This window comes from Eucyclogobius newberryi, unplaced genomic scaffold (assembly GCF_026437365.1).
Source record: "Eucyclogobius newberryi isolate DKJ021-1_F unplaced genomic scaffold, fEucNew1.0.hap1 SCAF_13, whole genome shotgun sequence".
NCBI classification, from domain to species: Eukaryota; Metazoa; Chordata; class Actinopteri; order Gobiiformes; family Gobiidae; genus Eucyclogobius; species Eucyclogobius newberryi.
This window is the reverse complement of record NW_027315757.1, coordinates 9308520-9323909: the sequence shown is the minus strand read 5'-3', so window position 1 is coordinate 9323909 and position 15390 is coordinate 9308520. Positions and strand designations below refer to the sequence as shown.

General features: G+C 40.2%; 1 protein-coding gene across 1 annotated transcript in view; it reads left to right on the top strand.

The window, feature by feature from the left end:
- The window catches only part of ighd (immunoglobulin heavy constant delta), a 36120-nt gene extending 21926 nt beyond the window's left edge, over nucleotides 1-14194 (top strand). Inside the window, exons 5-16 of the mRNA XM_072442496.1 lie at nucleotides 4391-4708; nucleotides 5009-5305; nucleotides 5389-5700; nucleotides 5789-6076; nucleotides 6714-7016; nucleotides 7093-7404; nucleotides 7493-7780; nucleotides 7854-8189; nucleotides 9382-9699; nucleotides 11135-11422; nucleotides 13669-13817; nucleotides 14066-14194. Coding sequence (XP_072298597.1) covers nucleotides 4391-4708; nucleotides 5009-5305; nucleotides 5389-5700; nucleotides 5789-6076; nucleotides 6714-7016; nucleotides 7093-7404; nucleotides 7493-7780; nucleotides 7854-8189; nucleotides 9382-9699; nucleotides 11135-11422; nucleotides 13669-13817; nucleotides 14066-14074 — 3218 coding nt within the window. The 3' untranslated portion in view covers nucleotides 14075-14194. The remainder of the gene's footprint in view (nucleotides 1-4390; nucleotides 4709-5008; nucleotides 5306-5388; nucleotides 5701-5788; nucleotides 6077-6713; nucleotides 7017-7092; nucleotides 7405-7492; nucleotides 7781-7853; nucleotides 8190-9381; nucleotides 9700-11134; nucleotides 11423-13668; nucleotides 13818-14065) is intronic.
- Nucleotides 14195-15390: the final 1196 nt, after the last annotated feature.

The following is a 15390-nucleotide window of genomic DNA, read 5'->3' as shown; positions in this document are numbered from 1 at the left end:
CGTCAGGTCTATCACGCAGCATTCGTCTGAGCAAACGACCATGGTTAACCTTAACATGAGGATCCCCGACACGTGCAAGGCCCAGTAGATCTGCGTCTCTCTGTCTTCTCTTTTGTCCCGCATCATTACCTTCCAAACAATAAAAATCATCAGCAAAATACTCTATGTTGTCGTTGTATGTCCCTTTTGGTGATGTCGTCAGTTATGTCTTGTTGTGTTTGAGGACGTTTGTGGATGGAATGTAGAGACTTACGTACAGGCTTCATTCATGAACTTAATTCACCAAGAATGACATCAAAGTCTATTATGTCTTTCTATGTCACTGTGAGTCTCATATTGTCTGTTTTCTCTACTGGATCTTGCACTAAACCAATGATTATTGATAAAAGATAAGCGATGATAAACTATTTAAAATAGACCTATTTCAAACTTTAATTATAATATTAAATTATACTTTACGATACAACACTGAGTAATAACAGTGCAGTACATTTATGAATACAATGGATTTTACCAAGCCCAAATATTTATCAAAGAAATCAAATATAATTAAATTCATTACAAAGTTAATTAGTTTGGTTTTCACTAGTCTGTGATTCGTTAAGGCAAGAAATGTGACAATTGTAAAATTGCTCACGACAATCATCATATTTGACACCAAGATGTTCTCTAACTATAATCCTCATTATAAACAAGTAGAACAAAATAAATTATGATTATTGAAATAAATAATCACACCAGCAACTCAGGGTCACCAGGGTCTCTAAAGGCAAGTGCTTCTCAAACTGTGATACACGTACTTCTGATACAAATATTGAGATTTGATTTTTGCGTTTTGACTTGGTCGAGAAAGTCATTTATTTTTCTGGTTTGACTTTTGTCTCTGTGACTCTTTTTTCACAAACACCACCTGCGTTTTCTCTGCAACATTGTCCAGTCTGAACCTAAAGGTGTTTTATTATTGGATTCCTTGGCTGCACGGTGGCAAAGGCTCTTGCCTCCCAAGAAGGAGATCATGGGTTCAATTCCTGAATAATTTTCCTTTTTGAAATAGTGTCATCGGCAAATAACAAAACAGATTTCTTGCAATCTCCTAAAAATCAGTGATAAATGAAATAAAAGGTTTTGGCCCCAATATGTAACCTTGTGGAATTCCAGAGATTTGATCATATTGTTGTCTGTTATGTAGGTAACTTTCCAATATGTCTGTGTAAAATCTGTCTGTCATTTTAGAGGAGAGTGAGATCAGTCTGTAATTATTGAATAAACGTTTGTCACCGTTTTGAAGTGCCCAACCCGAGGTGTAATCTATAACTGAGAGGGACAAGAATAGTCTTTATTTTTTATTTTTTACCAAGGTCTTATCTATTCTATCACAGTGGTTTCAAAATCATTTCTAAATTTAAGTTTTAATACAGTTTAAACCAGGTCTTGTGTTTAGAGTGCACTGCAAAAAAAGAAATATCTTCATGAGTTAATAATACTTAATTTGATTGCTTTACTATTTGTACCTATTTATTTGACATTGCACTTTAAATAAGATGCATTTCTTTACCTGATTCATGGCATTTGTTCAAACTACATTATATTTTAACCAGCAAAAAATGACACTTTATAATAGTAATAGTCAAATCCTTAAATAAATCTGTATTAGTCAAAATGACGTGTGTAAAACATGTGTGCTTGTACTGACTGACTGTGTCTCCATGGTGATTTGACCCCAGATCCTGACTACATAGTGGACATGATTGAGCTGTATCACAAATGGAACGCGGAGCAGGTGCAGGAGGAGGACACGATGCAGAACACAGCCATGGCCTTCATCCTCCTCTTCCTCGTCACCCTGCTCTTCAGTATCGCCACCACCGCTTTCAAGGTGAACCACACTTTACATACAATAACATAGTGGGATTCAAATAGCTAAGTTAAGCTCTTGATTTAGTTGTTTGATGATCCACTGTTCCAGATATTGCTTTGTCAGGATTATTCCACATCATTAAACGTACAAACCGGTGACTCCACAAAGGCCCGAGTTAAGAATGCATTATTTTCAATGGGTTTTAGAGAAATAACACATCTGAAATTAAATAAATGCAAGATAGAAATGTTTATTCCATATAATGCAACATTCCAGGCCATGCAATAACATCTAGACCAGGGGTCCAAACTATGGCCTGGGGGCCTCCTGCTGAATTGGCCCAAATGATCATAAATAAAACATTTACTGCAAATTGAAGTATCTCTACCTATGCTACTATAATTTCAATGACATCACACTGCATCGAGATGAAGACGTCAAATGAATGTTTCAAACCTCATTAAAGATACAACGGCTCAGTCAATGATTCACAGTATTGAAGCTCTGATTTGAATATGTCTCCCCCAAGACTCCAGAGAAGTGACACAGCACCTTGTGCTCCCCTCACAGAAAGTGCACGGCTTAAAAACCTTTTTTCAAACAAACAAACACCCTAAACATTTAAAAAATAATTGTTCATGTTGTGGAGGGAGAGGGGAGGCGGTCAGACGCCTGAGGGTCATCCAGATGTGTTCAGTGGATAAGACACGCCCACTGCCCCTGATCCAACACTGAGTAGTGGCCGCTCCGCTGCACTTCAACCTCTCAGACTATTCAAAGAGCTCGGCCTGGAAAATTACTGACAGAAATCAATTATTTTTAGTTCAAAAATAAAATAGAAGGAATTTGATTCTTTCACCATTTCTAAAATATTCCAAATTCAATTTTTGACATCACGGTGAACAGAGTTCAACTATTTATTTGTGCAACTGTGACTAAACATTTTTTTTCACAAAAGTACATTAAAATTCTACATATGAAATATTCTCTGTCTGTGTACACTAAACTACACTAGATCAATAAAACTCAAATTGAGATTTTTGAAATGTAGAAACTACAGATACAGATACAATTGTAATAATATACACATTTTTTACAACATATTAAAAGCATAATTTGAAATAAAACATTTATTTGATGTAAATTAAAAGATTATTCTACTGTCAAGTTTTGTGAATGATCTATTATTTTTATTATTTACTATATGTCGCATAAATGACAATTAAACATTATTAACAATATTGTTGTTGTTTTTTGTCTTTCAGATCAAATGAATGATAAGACTTTCTGGAATATGTAAAAACAAACATTTTTGTATGTCTGTCATCTGTCACGTGTGTGTTCTCTTGTATAATATTCACTGTGTGGCTTTTTGAAATAAACTGTAGGTAAGACTGACATTTATATATTTATTCATTCATTGATTGATCTTTTATAATTGTCTAACAATCCACATTTTTCTTGAAATGTCTCTTCACTGCACCTGGGTGTGAACACTGAACAAATAACCAAATGTGATGGTTTAGTGGTATCTCTCTTCTGTCTAATTCAGGACTGAAACTCACAGTTAAATGAACCCATTGCCTCGGGGAAATGTAAAACAAGCTGTTCCTGTCAAAACTGTCTTGTGCACCTGTCGACTGTTCCGCCTTGTCGCTCTTTGGACCTTTCACTTCTCTATTCTGTCCCTTTTTTGAACCTGGTGTTTCGATGCCACCAGCCGCTGCTTTCTGTTTGAGCTCCTCCACTGTCCTGCAAAAGAAATATTTGCACATAAAGCATTTCCAGCCCTCCCTCCACCGCATGTGAAAAGAGCCGCAGTAAAAGTCTGCCATCTGCTGGCTGCAGCGAGTGTTACAGTTAGAGCTGAGCTTGTTCCAACACAAACGGTCACGTGGCAGATGGATGACCAATCACTGGTCTCAGCTTTGGTTGGGCCACTTTAGCCTCATGCAAGGACTTCATAGGTAGTGTATATTTGTAAACTGACTGATTATTATCAGTGTTCAAAATTATTCTTAAGACTTTGACAAAATATTTGTTACCCTTTACAAACATGTACATATGGTTATCTATATATTTGATTTGTTATGGCTTTACACTTTTACAAATCATGATTCAATAGATTTTTAAGATAAAGAAATTGGATGGATTTAACTATGACTCTAAGATAAGATTTATTTTGAAACTAAAAGTTGCCCAAAATTCGCATCCATACTCGTATAACCAATAAAGAAGAAACTATGGGAAGCAATAACTTAAAACCTTTAGCTCAATCATTGAAAATGTTCCAATCCAAACTATAGTCTGAGGGCCAAATGTGGCCTTTAGACTAATTATTTTGGCCCTCTGGCCTCATTGGTCCAAATGATCATAGGATATACTTTGTGCTGCAAACTGAATTAATTCTATCATAATAACCTCAAGAACATCTAAAACGAAATACTTATTCAAGGTACGGTGGCCTATACAATGCACAAATACTTCCAGTCCGTTTATGTGTATAATATTTGAATATTTGTCCTTGTTCAGATCCAAGGGTCATATCTCCAAACATCACACTATATCCGACATGGGAGGGAGATTTTCTGGATGCTCCAGTCAAACTCACGTGCATGTTGAGTGGCTTCTACCCAAACAGACTTACAGTGAGCTGGGCCAGGGACAACCAGCCTCTTCTGGACTCTGCACCCATCGAGAGGAGTTACAAAAGCACCCAGGGGAGCTCCACCTTCACCTTGAGCAGCCAGATTGAGCCAGACATGAACCAATGGCAAAGCGGCTCCAGCTTCACATGCACGGCTCTCCACATGAGCACGCCCTACGACAAGTCCATCAATATCTGTAAATGTAAGTGAGGAAACGTGGTATTTAGGAATGTCACTGAGTTGGAGAAATCCTAACCAGTGTTGCAAGTATTCCCACCGTGGAGAAAAAAACAAATAAATAATTTATGTAAAAAAACCTCTACCTCTTTAATTAAAATGTATATGAAGATGCAAATCCAACAAATAGAAAGTCAAAGGTTGAGAAAAAACTGCATAAATATACTGCTCTCATCTTGGTTTGCTCATGCATCATTTATTTATACCTGCCAATTTATCACAGTTCACTTTGAATCATTTTCCTTTTCATGTTTTTCCATGACAGCAATACCAAATACGCCCCCTGCTGTTCGTCTGGAGATTCCCAGCTTCCGAACCGTTGTGATGGCAGACTCGGAGATAACAGCCACCTGCTTTGTGCAGAGCATTGTGAAGGCCTCGCTGACCTGGCTCCTGGATGGTAACGTCCCGTCTCCTGATCAGGTCTATGAAGCATCCAACAGAACCCATGTCATCAGCAACCTGACCCTGACCCCTTCTGAGTGGAAGCAACTGCCTGTCCTCACATGCAAAGCTGAACATCTCTGCTTGCCGACCACAGAGCAAAACATCAAGATTTCAGGTAAGATTATTAATATATAATATATTAGATGTTGATATGCAATATGCAGTTTTCTTGTAACTTTTCCCCCTCCCTTAATTCAGCTCCTGAAGGCCCTGCTCCAGTGGTGTCCATCAGGAGGTCTCTGCCAGATTTGTTGAAGGGAGACAATGCTGTGCTGGAGTGTGACATCACCAGCCTGTCCTCCACTGACCTCTATGTGACCTTTCAGTCCAACGGGAGAGATATTTCCTCTAAAGACTTTGTCCATCTCAGTGAGGGCGCTGGCCTCCAATCGATCACTAGAAGATTTTCTGTCCCAAAGAACCACTGGAAGAAAGAAAACCTTTTCAGCTGCAAAGTGAGCCAGGGTTTCTCCAAACACTTTCCCTCCAGCTCCACAGGAAGCATCTTTGGTAAGAGTCCTCTTATGTTCATGACAACAGCATGTGTGACTTCATTGCTACAGATAATGAGAGTAATGGGACTGTGTGTCTTTCTCAGTGGATCCTTCAGTGAAGCTCCTTCTGGCCCCCAGTGATGAGTCAGGAGACCAGACTCTCTTGTGCACTGCACAGGGATTTAACCCTCACATTGAATGGCTTTCTGGATCTCAAAACATTTCTAGTGGGTCAAACGTCTCCATCAGTTTGAATGCAGAGGGACCTGTTGTTGTGAGCAGTCAGCTGCAAGTGTCCCAAACAGAGTGGAAAACTGGGAAGGTCTTCAGCTGTCAAGTGTCTGACAAGTCTCTGAATAAAAGAGTCCAGGAGGACATCAGTGTATGTGCAGGTAAAATCCAAAACCATCAGTCCACTGCCATCTATAGGTGAAGAGGAAGAATGCCTCCGACAAAATGCATTAGAAACCCTGGCATTCCATTAGTATCTGCTTAGGATGTTCGCCACAGATTTGCCAGAGCAGTGACATGACAAGCCTAGAGAAAATGCACAGCATTCACACTTTAGTTTTTATGAACTAAATTAACTTCCAATATCGCTGACCATACAGGTGTAAGAAGTTGTTTTAATGGATTGTTGAGAGCAAACATTGGCAACCGTTATCTTTTTTACACACTCAATCTTTTTGCTGCTAGTCTTTTCTTCTGCTAAACCTCTTAAAAGCGATACTTTTCCATACGTTCTCTGGACTAATTCATAACACTCACCAACTTCCCTTTCATGGTAATAAAGCACTACAGTAATTATCTACATTGCTGTTTATGTTCTTTTGTTTGTATCACCGTTAAGACCTCTCTTTCTACATTTTCTCCACTGAAAATCCACCAGTGTTAAGTAAAGTTAAGTCAAGGAGGTCGATACTAGCGATGGGTCCCATTTATTTTGTAACATTTGTGCTTAGCGTTCCACAAGAAACAATTTTTAAAAAACGATCCTTCTGGTTACTGACTGTCCATATCATCCCTCAGTGGCAGGACATTTAAAGGCCCTTCCTGTGCTTCTGGTGGAGACCCCTTCGTTCCAGACCGTGATGACTTCAACCTCTGGCGTCACAGCCTCCTGCTCGGTGTGCACTGTGTTTGAGGCCAAAGTCTCCTGGTGGATGGATGATAGTCGTGTTCAGAGTCACTCAGTGAGGCAGTACATGAACTCCAGTCATATCATCAGTGAGCTGACACTTCCCCCGAGTCAATGGAAAACACTGGGGCGTGTGTCCTGCAGAGCAGAGCATGTGTGCTTCCCTACCACAGAGAAGACTGTCCGTGTGGCAGGTAAGAGGAGAGCATCATGGATTCAGTCAACACAACAAATCAACACTAACTCATGTTGGACATGGTTCTCCTGCAGCTCCTGAAGGCCCTACTCCAGAAGTGTCCATCAGGAGGTCTCTGCCAGATTTGTTGAAGGGAGACAGTGCTGTGCTGGAGTGTGACATCACCAGCCTGTCCTCCACTGACCTCTATGTGACCTTTCAGTCCAACGGGAGAGATATTTCCTCTAAAGACTTTGTCCATCTCAGTGAGGGCGCTGGCCTCCAATCGATCACTAGAAGATTTTCTGTCCCAAAGAACCACTGGAAGAAAGAAAATCTTTTCAGCTGCAAAGTGAGCCAGGGTTTCTCCAAACACTTTCCCTCCAGCTCCACAGGAAGCATCTTTGGTAAGAGTCCTCTTATGTTCATGACAACAGCATGTGTGACTTCATTGCTACAGATAATGAGAGTAATGGGACTGTGTGTCTTTCTCAGTGGATCCTTCAGTGAAGCTCCTTCTGGCCCCCAGTGATGAGTCAGGAGACCAGACTCTCTTGTGCACTGCACAGGGATTTAACCCTCACATTGAATGGCTTTCTGGATCTCAAAACATTTCTAGTGGGTCAAACGTCTCCATCAGTTTGAATGCAGAGGGACCTGTTGTTGTGAGCAGTCAGCTGCAAGTGTCCCAAACAGAGTGGAAAACTGGGAAGGTCTTCAGCTGTCAAGTGTCTGACAAGTCTCTGAATAAAAGAGTCCAGGAGGACATCAGTGTATGTGCAGGTAATATCAAATTGCTGTCAAGTTTGAAATATGTGTCAACAATTCTGTATTTACTTTTTTTGGTTTCTTTCAGTCACTCCGCTGGCATCTAAGACTGTTGGTGTATATGTCCAAGGACCTGCACTGGAACAGCTTCAAAACAATGATCAAATATTAACCGTCTCCTGTCTTCTGGTCGGCCCTTCTCTCGACAGTTTCACAGTGACTTGGAAAGTAGATGAGAAGATTGAGTCTGGAGGCGTTCATACTGAGGCCCCAGTGGTTCACAGTAATGGTACTCAGACTCTGCAGAGCCAGCTGAGCCTGTCAGCACAGGACTGGAACAGCAACAAACCAGTGTCCTGTGAGGCAAAGCATCTCTGCTCCAACCACAGTTGGGAAAGCAAGGAAAGCACAAGCAAAAGCACAGGTACTACTCAAAACAGGACATTGCAGAAACATTTCCTTTGAGAAAAAAAAAGATTATAAAAAACATGTATTACATTTTTTTTATTAATTTCCTAATTTCAGGGGAGGGCAGGAGCCTGCATAACTCAATGGGAGATTTTTTTTTCTGAAAAAATAAAAATGTAAACGTAAATTTTCAAAATTACTAATAGTTATTAGTCAGACTTAAATAGGCTTTACCGTACTTTTCGGGCTGTACAGCGCTCCTGAATAAAAGCCGCGCAAACAATATTTACGGAGAAAATAGAACTTGTCCATATACGGGCCTGAAAATAAACCGCAGTTGCCCACGTTGTAACATGAGATATTTACACATAAATAAACGCAGTAGTGATGCGTCTTTTGAACCGGGTCTCGCGGTGCACCCGAGGTCTGCTGCGCTGCGGGAGTAATTAGACTAATAAAAAAACTGTAAATAAAACACACAGTATTTTGAAGTTTAACAAACAAAGAACACATCTGAGTTGTGTGAGCTGATTTACCTGTGTCTGTGTCTTCACATCTGATCCTGAGCTTGTATTTATCGAGTGAGTGTCACATTGTAACATGAGATATTTACACAGGAATATGGTTCAGGGTGATGCACATGTTGTCTTTTGACCCGTGAGTCAAGTCTGGCCAAGAAAGTGTCATTTCAATGCGGCAGATCGCTGAATATGGCATGTCTTTGTATTCTTCCACATCTAGTTTCCTTGCCTCATTAAAGTCATTTCTCAGTGAATATGGGTCTGATTGCAAAAAAACACTATAGAAAACATGATGCATCACTTGGAAAGTGCTTCTACTGACGTCTTCTTCTACAGTGTGTCAAATAATCGCGCTTCCTGCTAGATTGCCCCCTGTTGGCCGTTTCTCAGTAAAAATCTATAAATTAGACGCAGCATTATAATGACCGCAGGGTTCAAAGTGTGGGAGAAAAGTAGCGGCTTAAAGTCAGAAAAGTACAGTAAGTCCTGACAACTAAAACTTCTTTGGAGTTAAATAATGGCACCACTTGCTGAAGCCATTTCATAATTTTTAACCATAAACCAGGTCAATAAATTTGCGGTTCTAGCATCACATTCTAACCTGCCCTCCATCTGAGATTTAACCAATTTACACTCTACTTCCAGAATGTCAGATGGACTGAACAAAATGTTTTTTTTTATATCAAGTGCTATCTCCACCAACCGTAAGATTGACTGACCCCAACCTCCTTGGGCTGCCCTCATTGGACTCTGTTTCCCTGGACTGTCTTGTCTCTGGATTCTACCCTCCGGACGTCATCATTTCCTGGGAGAAGAACGGTATCAGGGTTCCATCTTCCAGCCAAACCAACGCTCCGCTTTGGCAAGACAAAGATGGTGTCACATATTCTACAAGTAGTCGTTTGAATATATCCAAGAGTTTAGAAGAAGATTCAACCTATTCTTGTGTTGTGAGGCATGAATCATCGGACACACCATTCAGGAGTAACATAACAGATGTTTTTGGTAAGGCATAACACACATATGTCATTTTGCAATCATCTCCATGGAGAGGCTTTGTTGTTGCTTTGCCTGGAAATGTACCACAGTAGGGCATTAAATGTAGCTAATGCCATGAAAAATATATTTTGAGCTGACCTAGCAGCATGTAACAGAAATGTTATGCAGTCTAACTAATGATGAAGTGGCTTTAATAATCTGGCAGGACTTCATTTAAACGTGATAGAACGTGACTCGCCCGGACTAAATCCGGTGTCTGAGATGATGGTCACAATAGTATAAAATTGGACAAAATCAGCTTTAAAACTGGACCAAACCAGATCTAAAGATGGCCAAACCAGGTCTAAATCTGGACTAAACCGTATTTATTTTAGGGCTACAATCGAGGAAAACAGGACTAAACCAATTCTAAAATATGCAGAAGTGAATAACTACAACAGGTATAATGCGGCTTCATGGGAATTATGGTAAATACCACGTGTCAAGTGGGGAATTGCACTTGAATTGCCCCTTGTGTTGTAATTCCTACTGAAGGATCATTTTAGTTCCAGAGTTGCCAAGATTAAATAACCTTTCACTACAGAGGACAGCAGAGAAAAATGTGAATGAAGAAAATTATCAGAAGATAGGTTTGACTCCTGGCTAGCTCGCCACGTGTAACGCTAATTTAGGGGTTATTGTAAGGTAGGGCTGAGTTCGAGCAATGAGTTGCATATGACCAGAATAAACTAGGTTTGCTACAGGAGCTTGTGGGGAAATGAAAGGCAAAAACACAGAAGTACGGTTAAATTATAGCTGTATTAAATAGAAGAAAATAATTATATAAATAAATAAATATTCAAAACCACAAAAGGTTTTCCAGCGTTCGAAACTTCAGTATATGTTTTTACACCATTTGGGTTTTTGTTTTTCACAAAATGCTGCTGTTTGCTTTTCTGAGCAGTGCGTAGTCTAATGTCTCACACTGATTCACTGCTTATCGAGTGTGTACATGTATATTTACGTATATTTATGTATATTGACATGTTTGATGCGTTGATGACAAAAGCACTTGAACAAAACACGCTTGGAATTTATTAATTCTCCTTCTTCAGCATAAAACGGAACTAAACCAAAATCTACACCAGGTAGAAAACTGGACTAAACAAGATCTGAACTTAGAATATCCCTGGACTAAACCTAAAATGAAAGTAGGACAGAACCATGCCAAAAAGAGAACCAAACCAAGACTAAAGCACTTCAAACATATAGAAAAACAAAGATTATTAGATTAATTATTAGACTAAAACACTTCAAACATATAGAAAAACAAAGATTATTAGATTAATTATTAGACTAAAACACTTCAAACATATAGAAAAACAAAGATTATTAGATTATATCACTGTTGGATTGCATTCTTTGAAATTGACCAGATGTATTTATTGTTTCTATGCCATAGCATCAGTTATCCTCACCCTGCCCTCCGCCGTGTTGCTCCGTGGTGATCATGAGCTGGTTTGTCTGGTGACCGGCTTCAGTCCAGCGCACATAAACATCTCCTGGTTTCTGGATAACTCCACTCAACTACACGGCCACAACACCAGTGACGTTCTCAGGGGCCCGGATGGAAAATTCAGCATCCAAAGTCACCTCCGTTTGGCCCCCACCGACATGCTCCCCGGGGCCCTCCACACCTGCAGAGTGACCCATACAACGGCTACCATTGACGTCCATGCAATGCAAAAAGGTGATACATGCTACGTGCTGACTAAAAAGGCTCAAATGAGAGCCTATTTCAAAGCTGATTAAGGTGTGTTATGCAACTTTTTGCTCTGCTTGAAATGTTAGTGAAATGCACTATGGCATTAAACATATTAGTCTTTTTTTTTTTTTTTTACATTTTGATTTGCAAAAAAAGATATGTACAATTTGGAGAAAAACAATTAAAAAGCTTACATTTTAAGTCAAGCAGTGTTTTCAAGAATCACATTTATTTTAGGGGTGCACGGTGGCAAAGACGGTTAGCGCTCTTGCCTCCCAAGAAGGAGATCATGGGTTCGATTCCCGGACCAGACCAACATCACATGATCTCTCTGGGTGGAGTTTGCATGTTCTCCCCGTGTTACCGTGGGTTCTCTCCGGGTTCTCCGGCTTCCTCCCACCGTCCAAAGACATGCATGTGTTAGGTAAGATTGGTGACTCTAAATTGGCCCTAGTGAATGAATGTAAGCGTGAACTGTCTGTAATGTCTATGTCTCTGTGTTGGCCCTGTGACGAGTTGGCCACTGTCCAGGATGTACCCCGCCTAAGGCCCGAAGTCACTGGGATAGGCTCCAGTCACCCGCAACCCCGAAAGGGAACAAGCGGTAGAAAATGGATGGATGGATGGACATTTATTTTAGTGCAATAAAAATATAATTCCATCTCGTCTGGAGCAAATCTGTTATGACTATATGTGTGGAAGATGGTATTAAAAAGAAAAGGAAACCTCTTCATATATTCTCAGTGTGAGCAGGACTTTGACCTCTGCCTTGACCGGGGGACGTCACCTCCTTGTCTTCATGGAAATAAACGTGTTTAATGCTACACTGTGGAACTATTCTGGCAAAGCAATAGCATCTCCACTCCACATAGATACAGTCTGCAACAGGTTGTTACAAACCCAGCTCGGCAAGAGAAAAGGGAAGGTGGCATATAAGTGGTGTTTCATGATAAAGTAAATGAGGGTAGAGTTTATATTAATGAATAACAAAGAAGAAAGACTCTAACAGTGTATTTACACATTCAAAAGTAGAAGGCAGAAGTCAAATATTACAAAGCTCTAGTGTCGATCTTCTCACACGAGAGACACGTGTGACAGATTCAAAGGCGAGCTGAACACTGAAGTCCCAGCTGCCTCCACTGGGATGTGGCCAACATGTTGATTGGGTGGAGCACAGGAAAGTGGATGAACATGATTGGTGGAGTGTGGAAGCAACGTGCCTCCTGATTGGATCCACCAATCAGGAGGCAGGACTCAACAAGGCACAATGAAAACACACACACACACATTCAAAACAAGCTTGAGTTTAACTGGAACAGAAGACCCATGTCTAGAGGGCTGAGGTGAGTACAAGCCCTAGGCTCCATCACACGTAACACTTTAATAACACTTAGTAACACTTTAGTAACACTTAGTAACACTTTAGTAACACTTTAGTAACACTTTAGTAACACTTAGTAACACTTTAGTAACACTTAGTAACACTTTAGTAACACTTTAGTAACACTTTAGTAACACTTAGTAACACTTAGTAACACTTTAGTAACACTTAGTAACACTTTAGTAACACTTTAGTAACACTTTAGTAACACTTTAGTAACACTTAGTAACACTTTAGTAACACTTAGTAACACTTTAGTAACACTTTAGTAACACTTTAGTAACACTTAGTAACACTTTAGTAACACTTAGTAACACTTTAGTAACACTAGATTATTTAAAAAAAAACTTTAAAATGGATGGATGGTGGACCCTCCACCAGGAACAGTGCACCTTGAATCCATAAAAGCTCCAGACCAAACACTCTCACCGGACTTTTTATACTAATTTTAATGCTGTTTTGTTGTTGTTGTTGTTGTTGTTGTTGTTGTTGTTGTCTTTTCTTTAAGTTTTTAGCACCTAGCTTCAAATGTGAGATGTTAAAGATTGGCAACTTGAGTGCAGAGTCTTGACTTTTACACCTATGATGAGGAACACTTCCTAAATGACCTCCTAATGACATCATAAGGTGTTACTGGGTATTTTGAGCTCTGGAGAGGGAGGAAGTCTAAAGATGCAAGGTTACTCTAAAATGCTTACAGAACACAAAACACAACTCCTGGTGTGTTTTATATGACAAAACAATCTGAAAGCACGACTAACACTCAAAAAGTCATTTCAGCACAATTTCTCATATTCTACTCAGTACTTCCTTGCGTATTCCTGTGTCACATCTTGCTGTTTTTGTGCAGAAAACGTGGAGGAGTGTAACTTCTTGGACCATCTCCTGCACACGGACGAGGAGCTGGACTCTGGGCTGGAGAGCTGGTACATGGCCTGTGTGTTCCTGCTGTGTTTCCTCCTCTCTGTTGTCTACTGTGTGTGTGTCACTCTGGTCAAGGTGAGATATGCATTATACACACTCCAAACTTCAATTCAGAATATTGATGTGTATTTATTTGTATATGTGGAGTTTTGTACAATGTTTGACTCTAGATCTTACTAAATTAAATTCTGTCAAAACTAGACAAAACAATTATTCTGGATTCTGAAGTCATTTGAATTTTTGCTGAGTTTGTATCTTTTTTCAGTGTCAATCATGTCATGTCCATCAACATATTAATACTTCATCTTTTTATTTTTCCATAGACTAAATGAAGAAGAAATACAGGACGTGTTTCTGAAGTTATGATGAATTTAAATATAATATTGAAAATGTTGATTTTATTGTTATTGATTCGAGCATCTGTAAAATTAAAACAATAAATTTAAAGACAACTTGTCAGTTGACTGGTCGACTGTTCATTTAATCGTTCATTTCGATCTATTCCCACGTCGAGAAATTTAAAATGACCATGAATTGTTCTAAATGTGTTTATCCATTGTCCATCCATCTTCTTCCACTGGGTCGCGGGGGCAGCAGCCCAAGCAGGGACCCCCAGACTTCCCCCTCCCCAGACACTTCCTCCAGCTCCAGATCCCGAGGCGTTCCTGTTCCAGCTGAGAGACCTAGTCCCTCCAGCGTGTCCTGGGTCTTCCCCGTGGGACCCAGAACACCTCCCCAGGGAGGCCTCCAGGAGACATCCGGAACAGAGGCCCGAGCCACATCAGCTGTCTCTTCTCAATTGCAGAGGAGCAGCAGCTCTACTCCGAGCTCCTCCCATGTGACTGAGCTCCTCAGCCTATCTCTAAGGCCCAGCCACCCTGCAGAGGAAACTCATTTTGACAGTTTATATCCACCATCTTGTCCTTTCGATCATTATCAAAGCTCATGACCATAGGTGAGGGCAGGATCCTAGATTGACCGGTAAATCGAGAGCTTTGCCTTTCGACTCAACTCCTTCTTCACCACAACAGTCGGTGCAGCGACCGCATCACTGCAGACGCTGCACCGATCTACTCTGCTCCTTCTGAATCTAAGGTTTGACTGTCGGTCGGCTTCTCCTCTGCAGGACCCTGGAGTAGACCTTACTGTGGAGGCTGAGGAGTGTGATCCCACCCTCCGGTCCCCTTCTTGAACAGAGGGACCACCACCCCGGTCTGCCAGTCCAGAGGCCCTGCCCCTGAGGAGTTTACCAACAACCACAACAACCTCAGCTTAGTATAATTGATCTCTACTTAAAGTACTATTACTTCAAAAGTATGAAATATGTTAGCACTTTATGTACATACACAACCATCTGATCATGAAGAATGTATGTATGTATTAAAAAAAGTACAGTATAAATAGATATATAGGTTTATGAAAACAAAACATGATTATTCCTCCTGTCAGTATTTTGTCACATAAAAGAATATGGTCCACTTGATTGACCTTCATGCAGATTAGACCCCATCAGCCCAACTAAACATAACTGAGTGATAGTAACTCATAATTTTTGCATGACTAAATTGAAACGTTGTAAAGGTTATTTCAGGTCAATTCTTTTTGTTAGTGCTATTATGTCTTTGATCCACTAGGGGGCGACATTGCA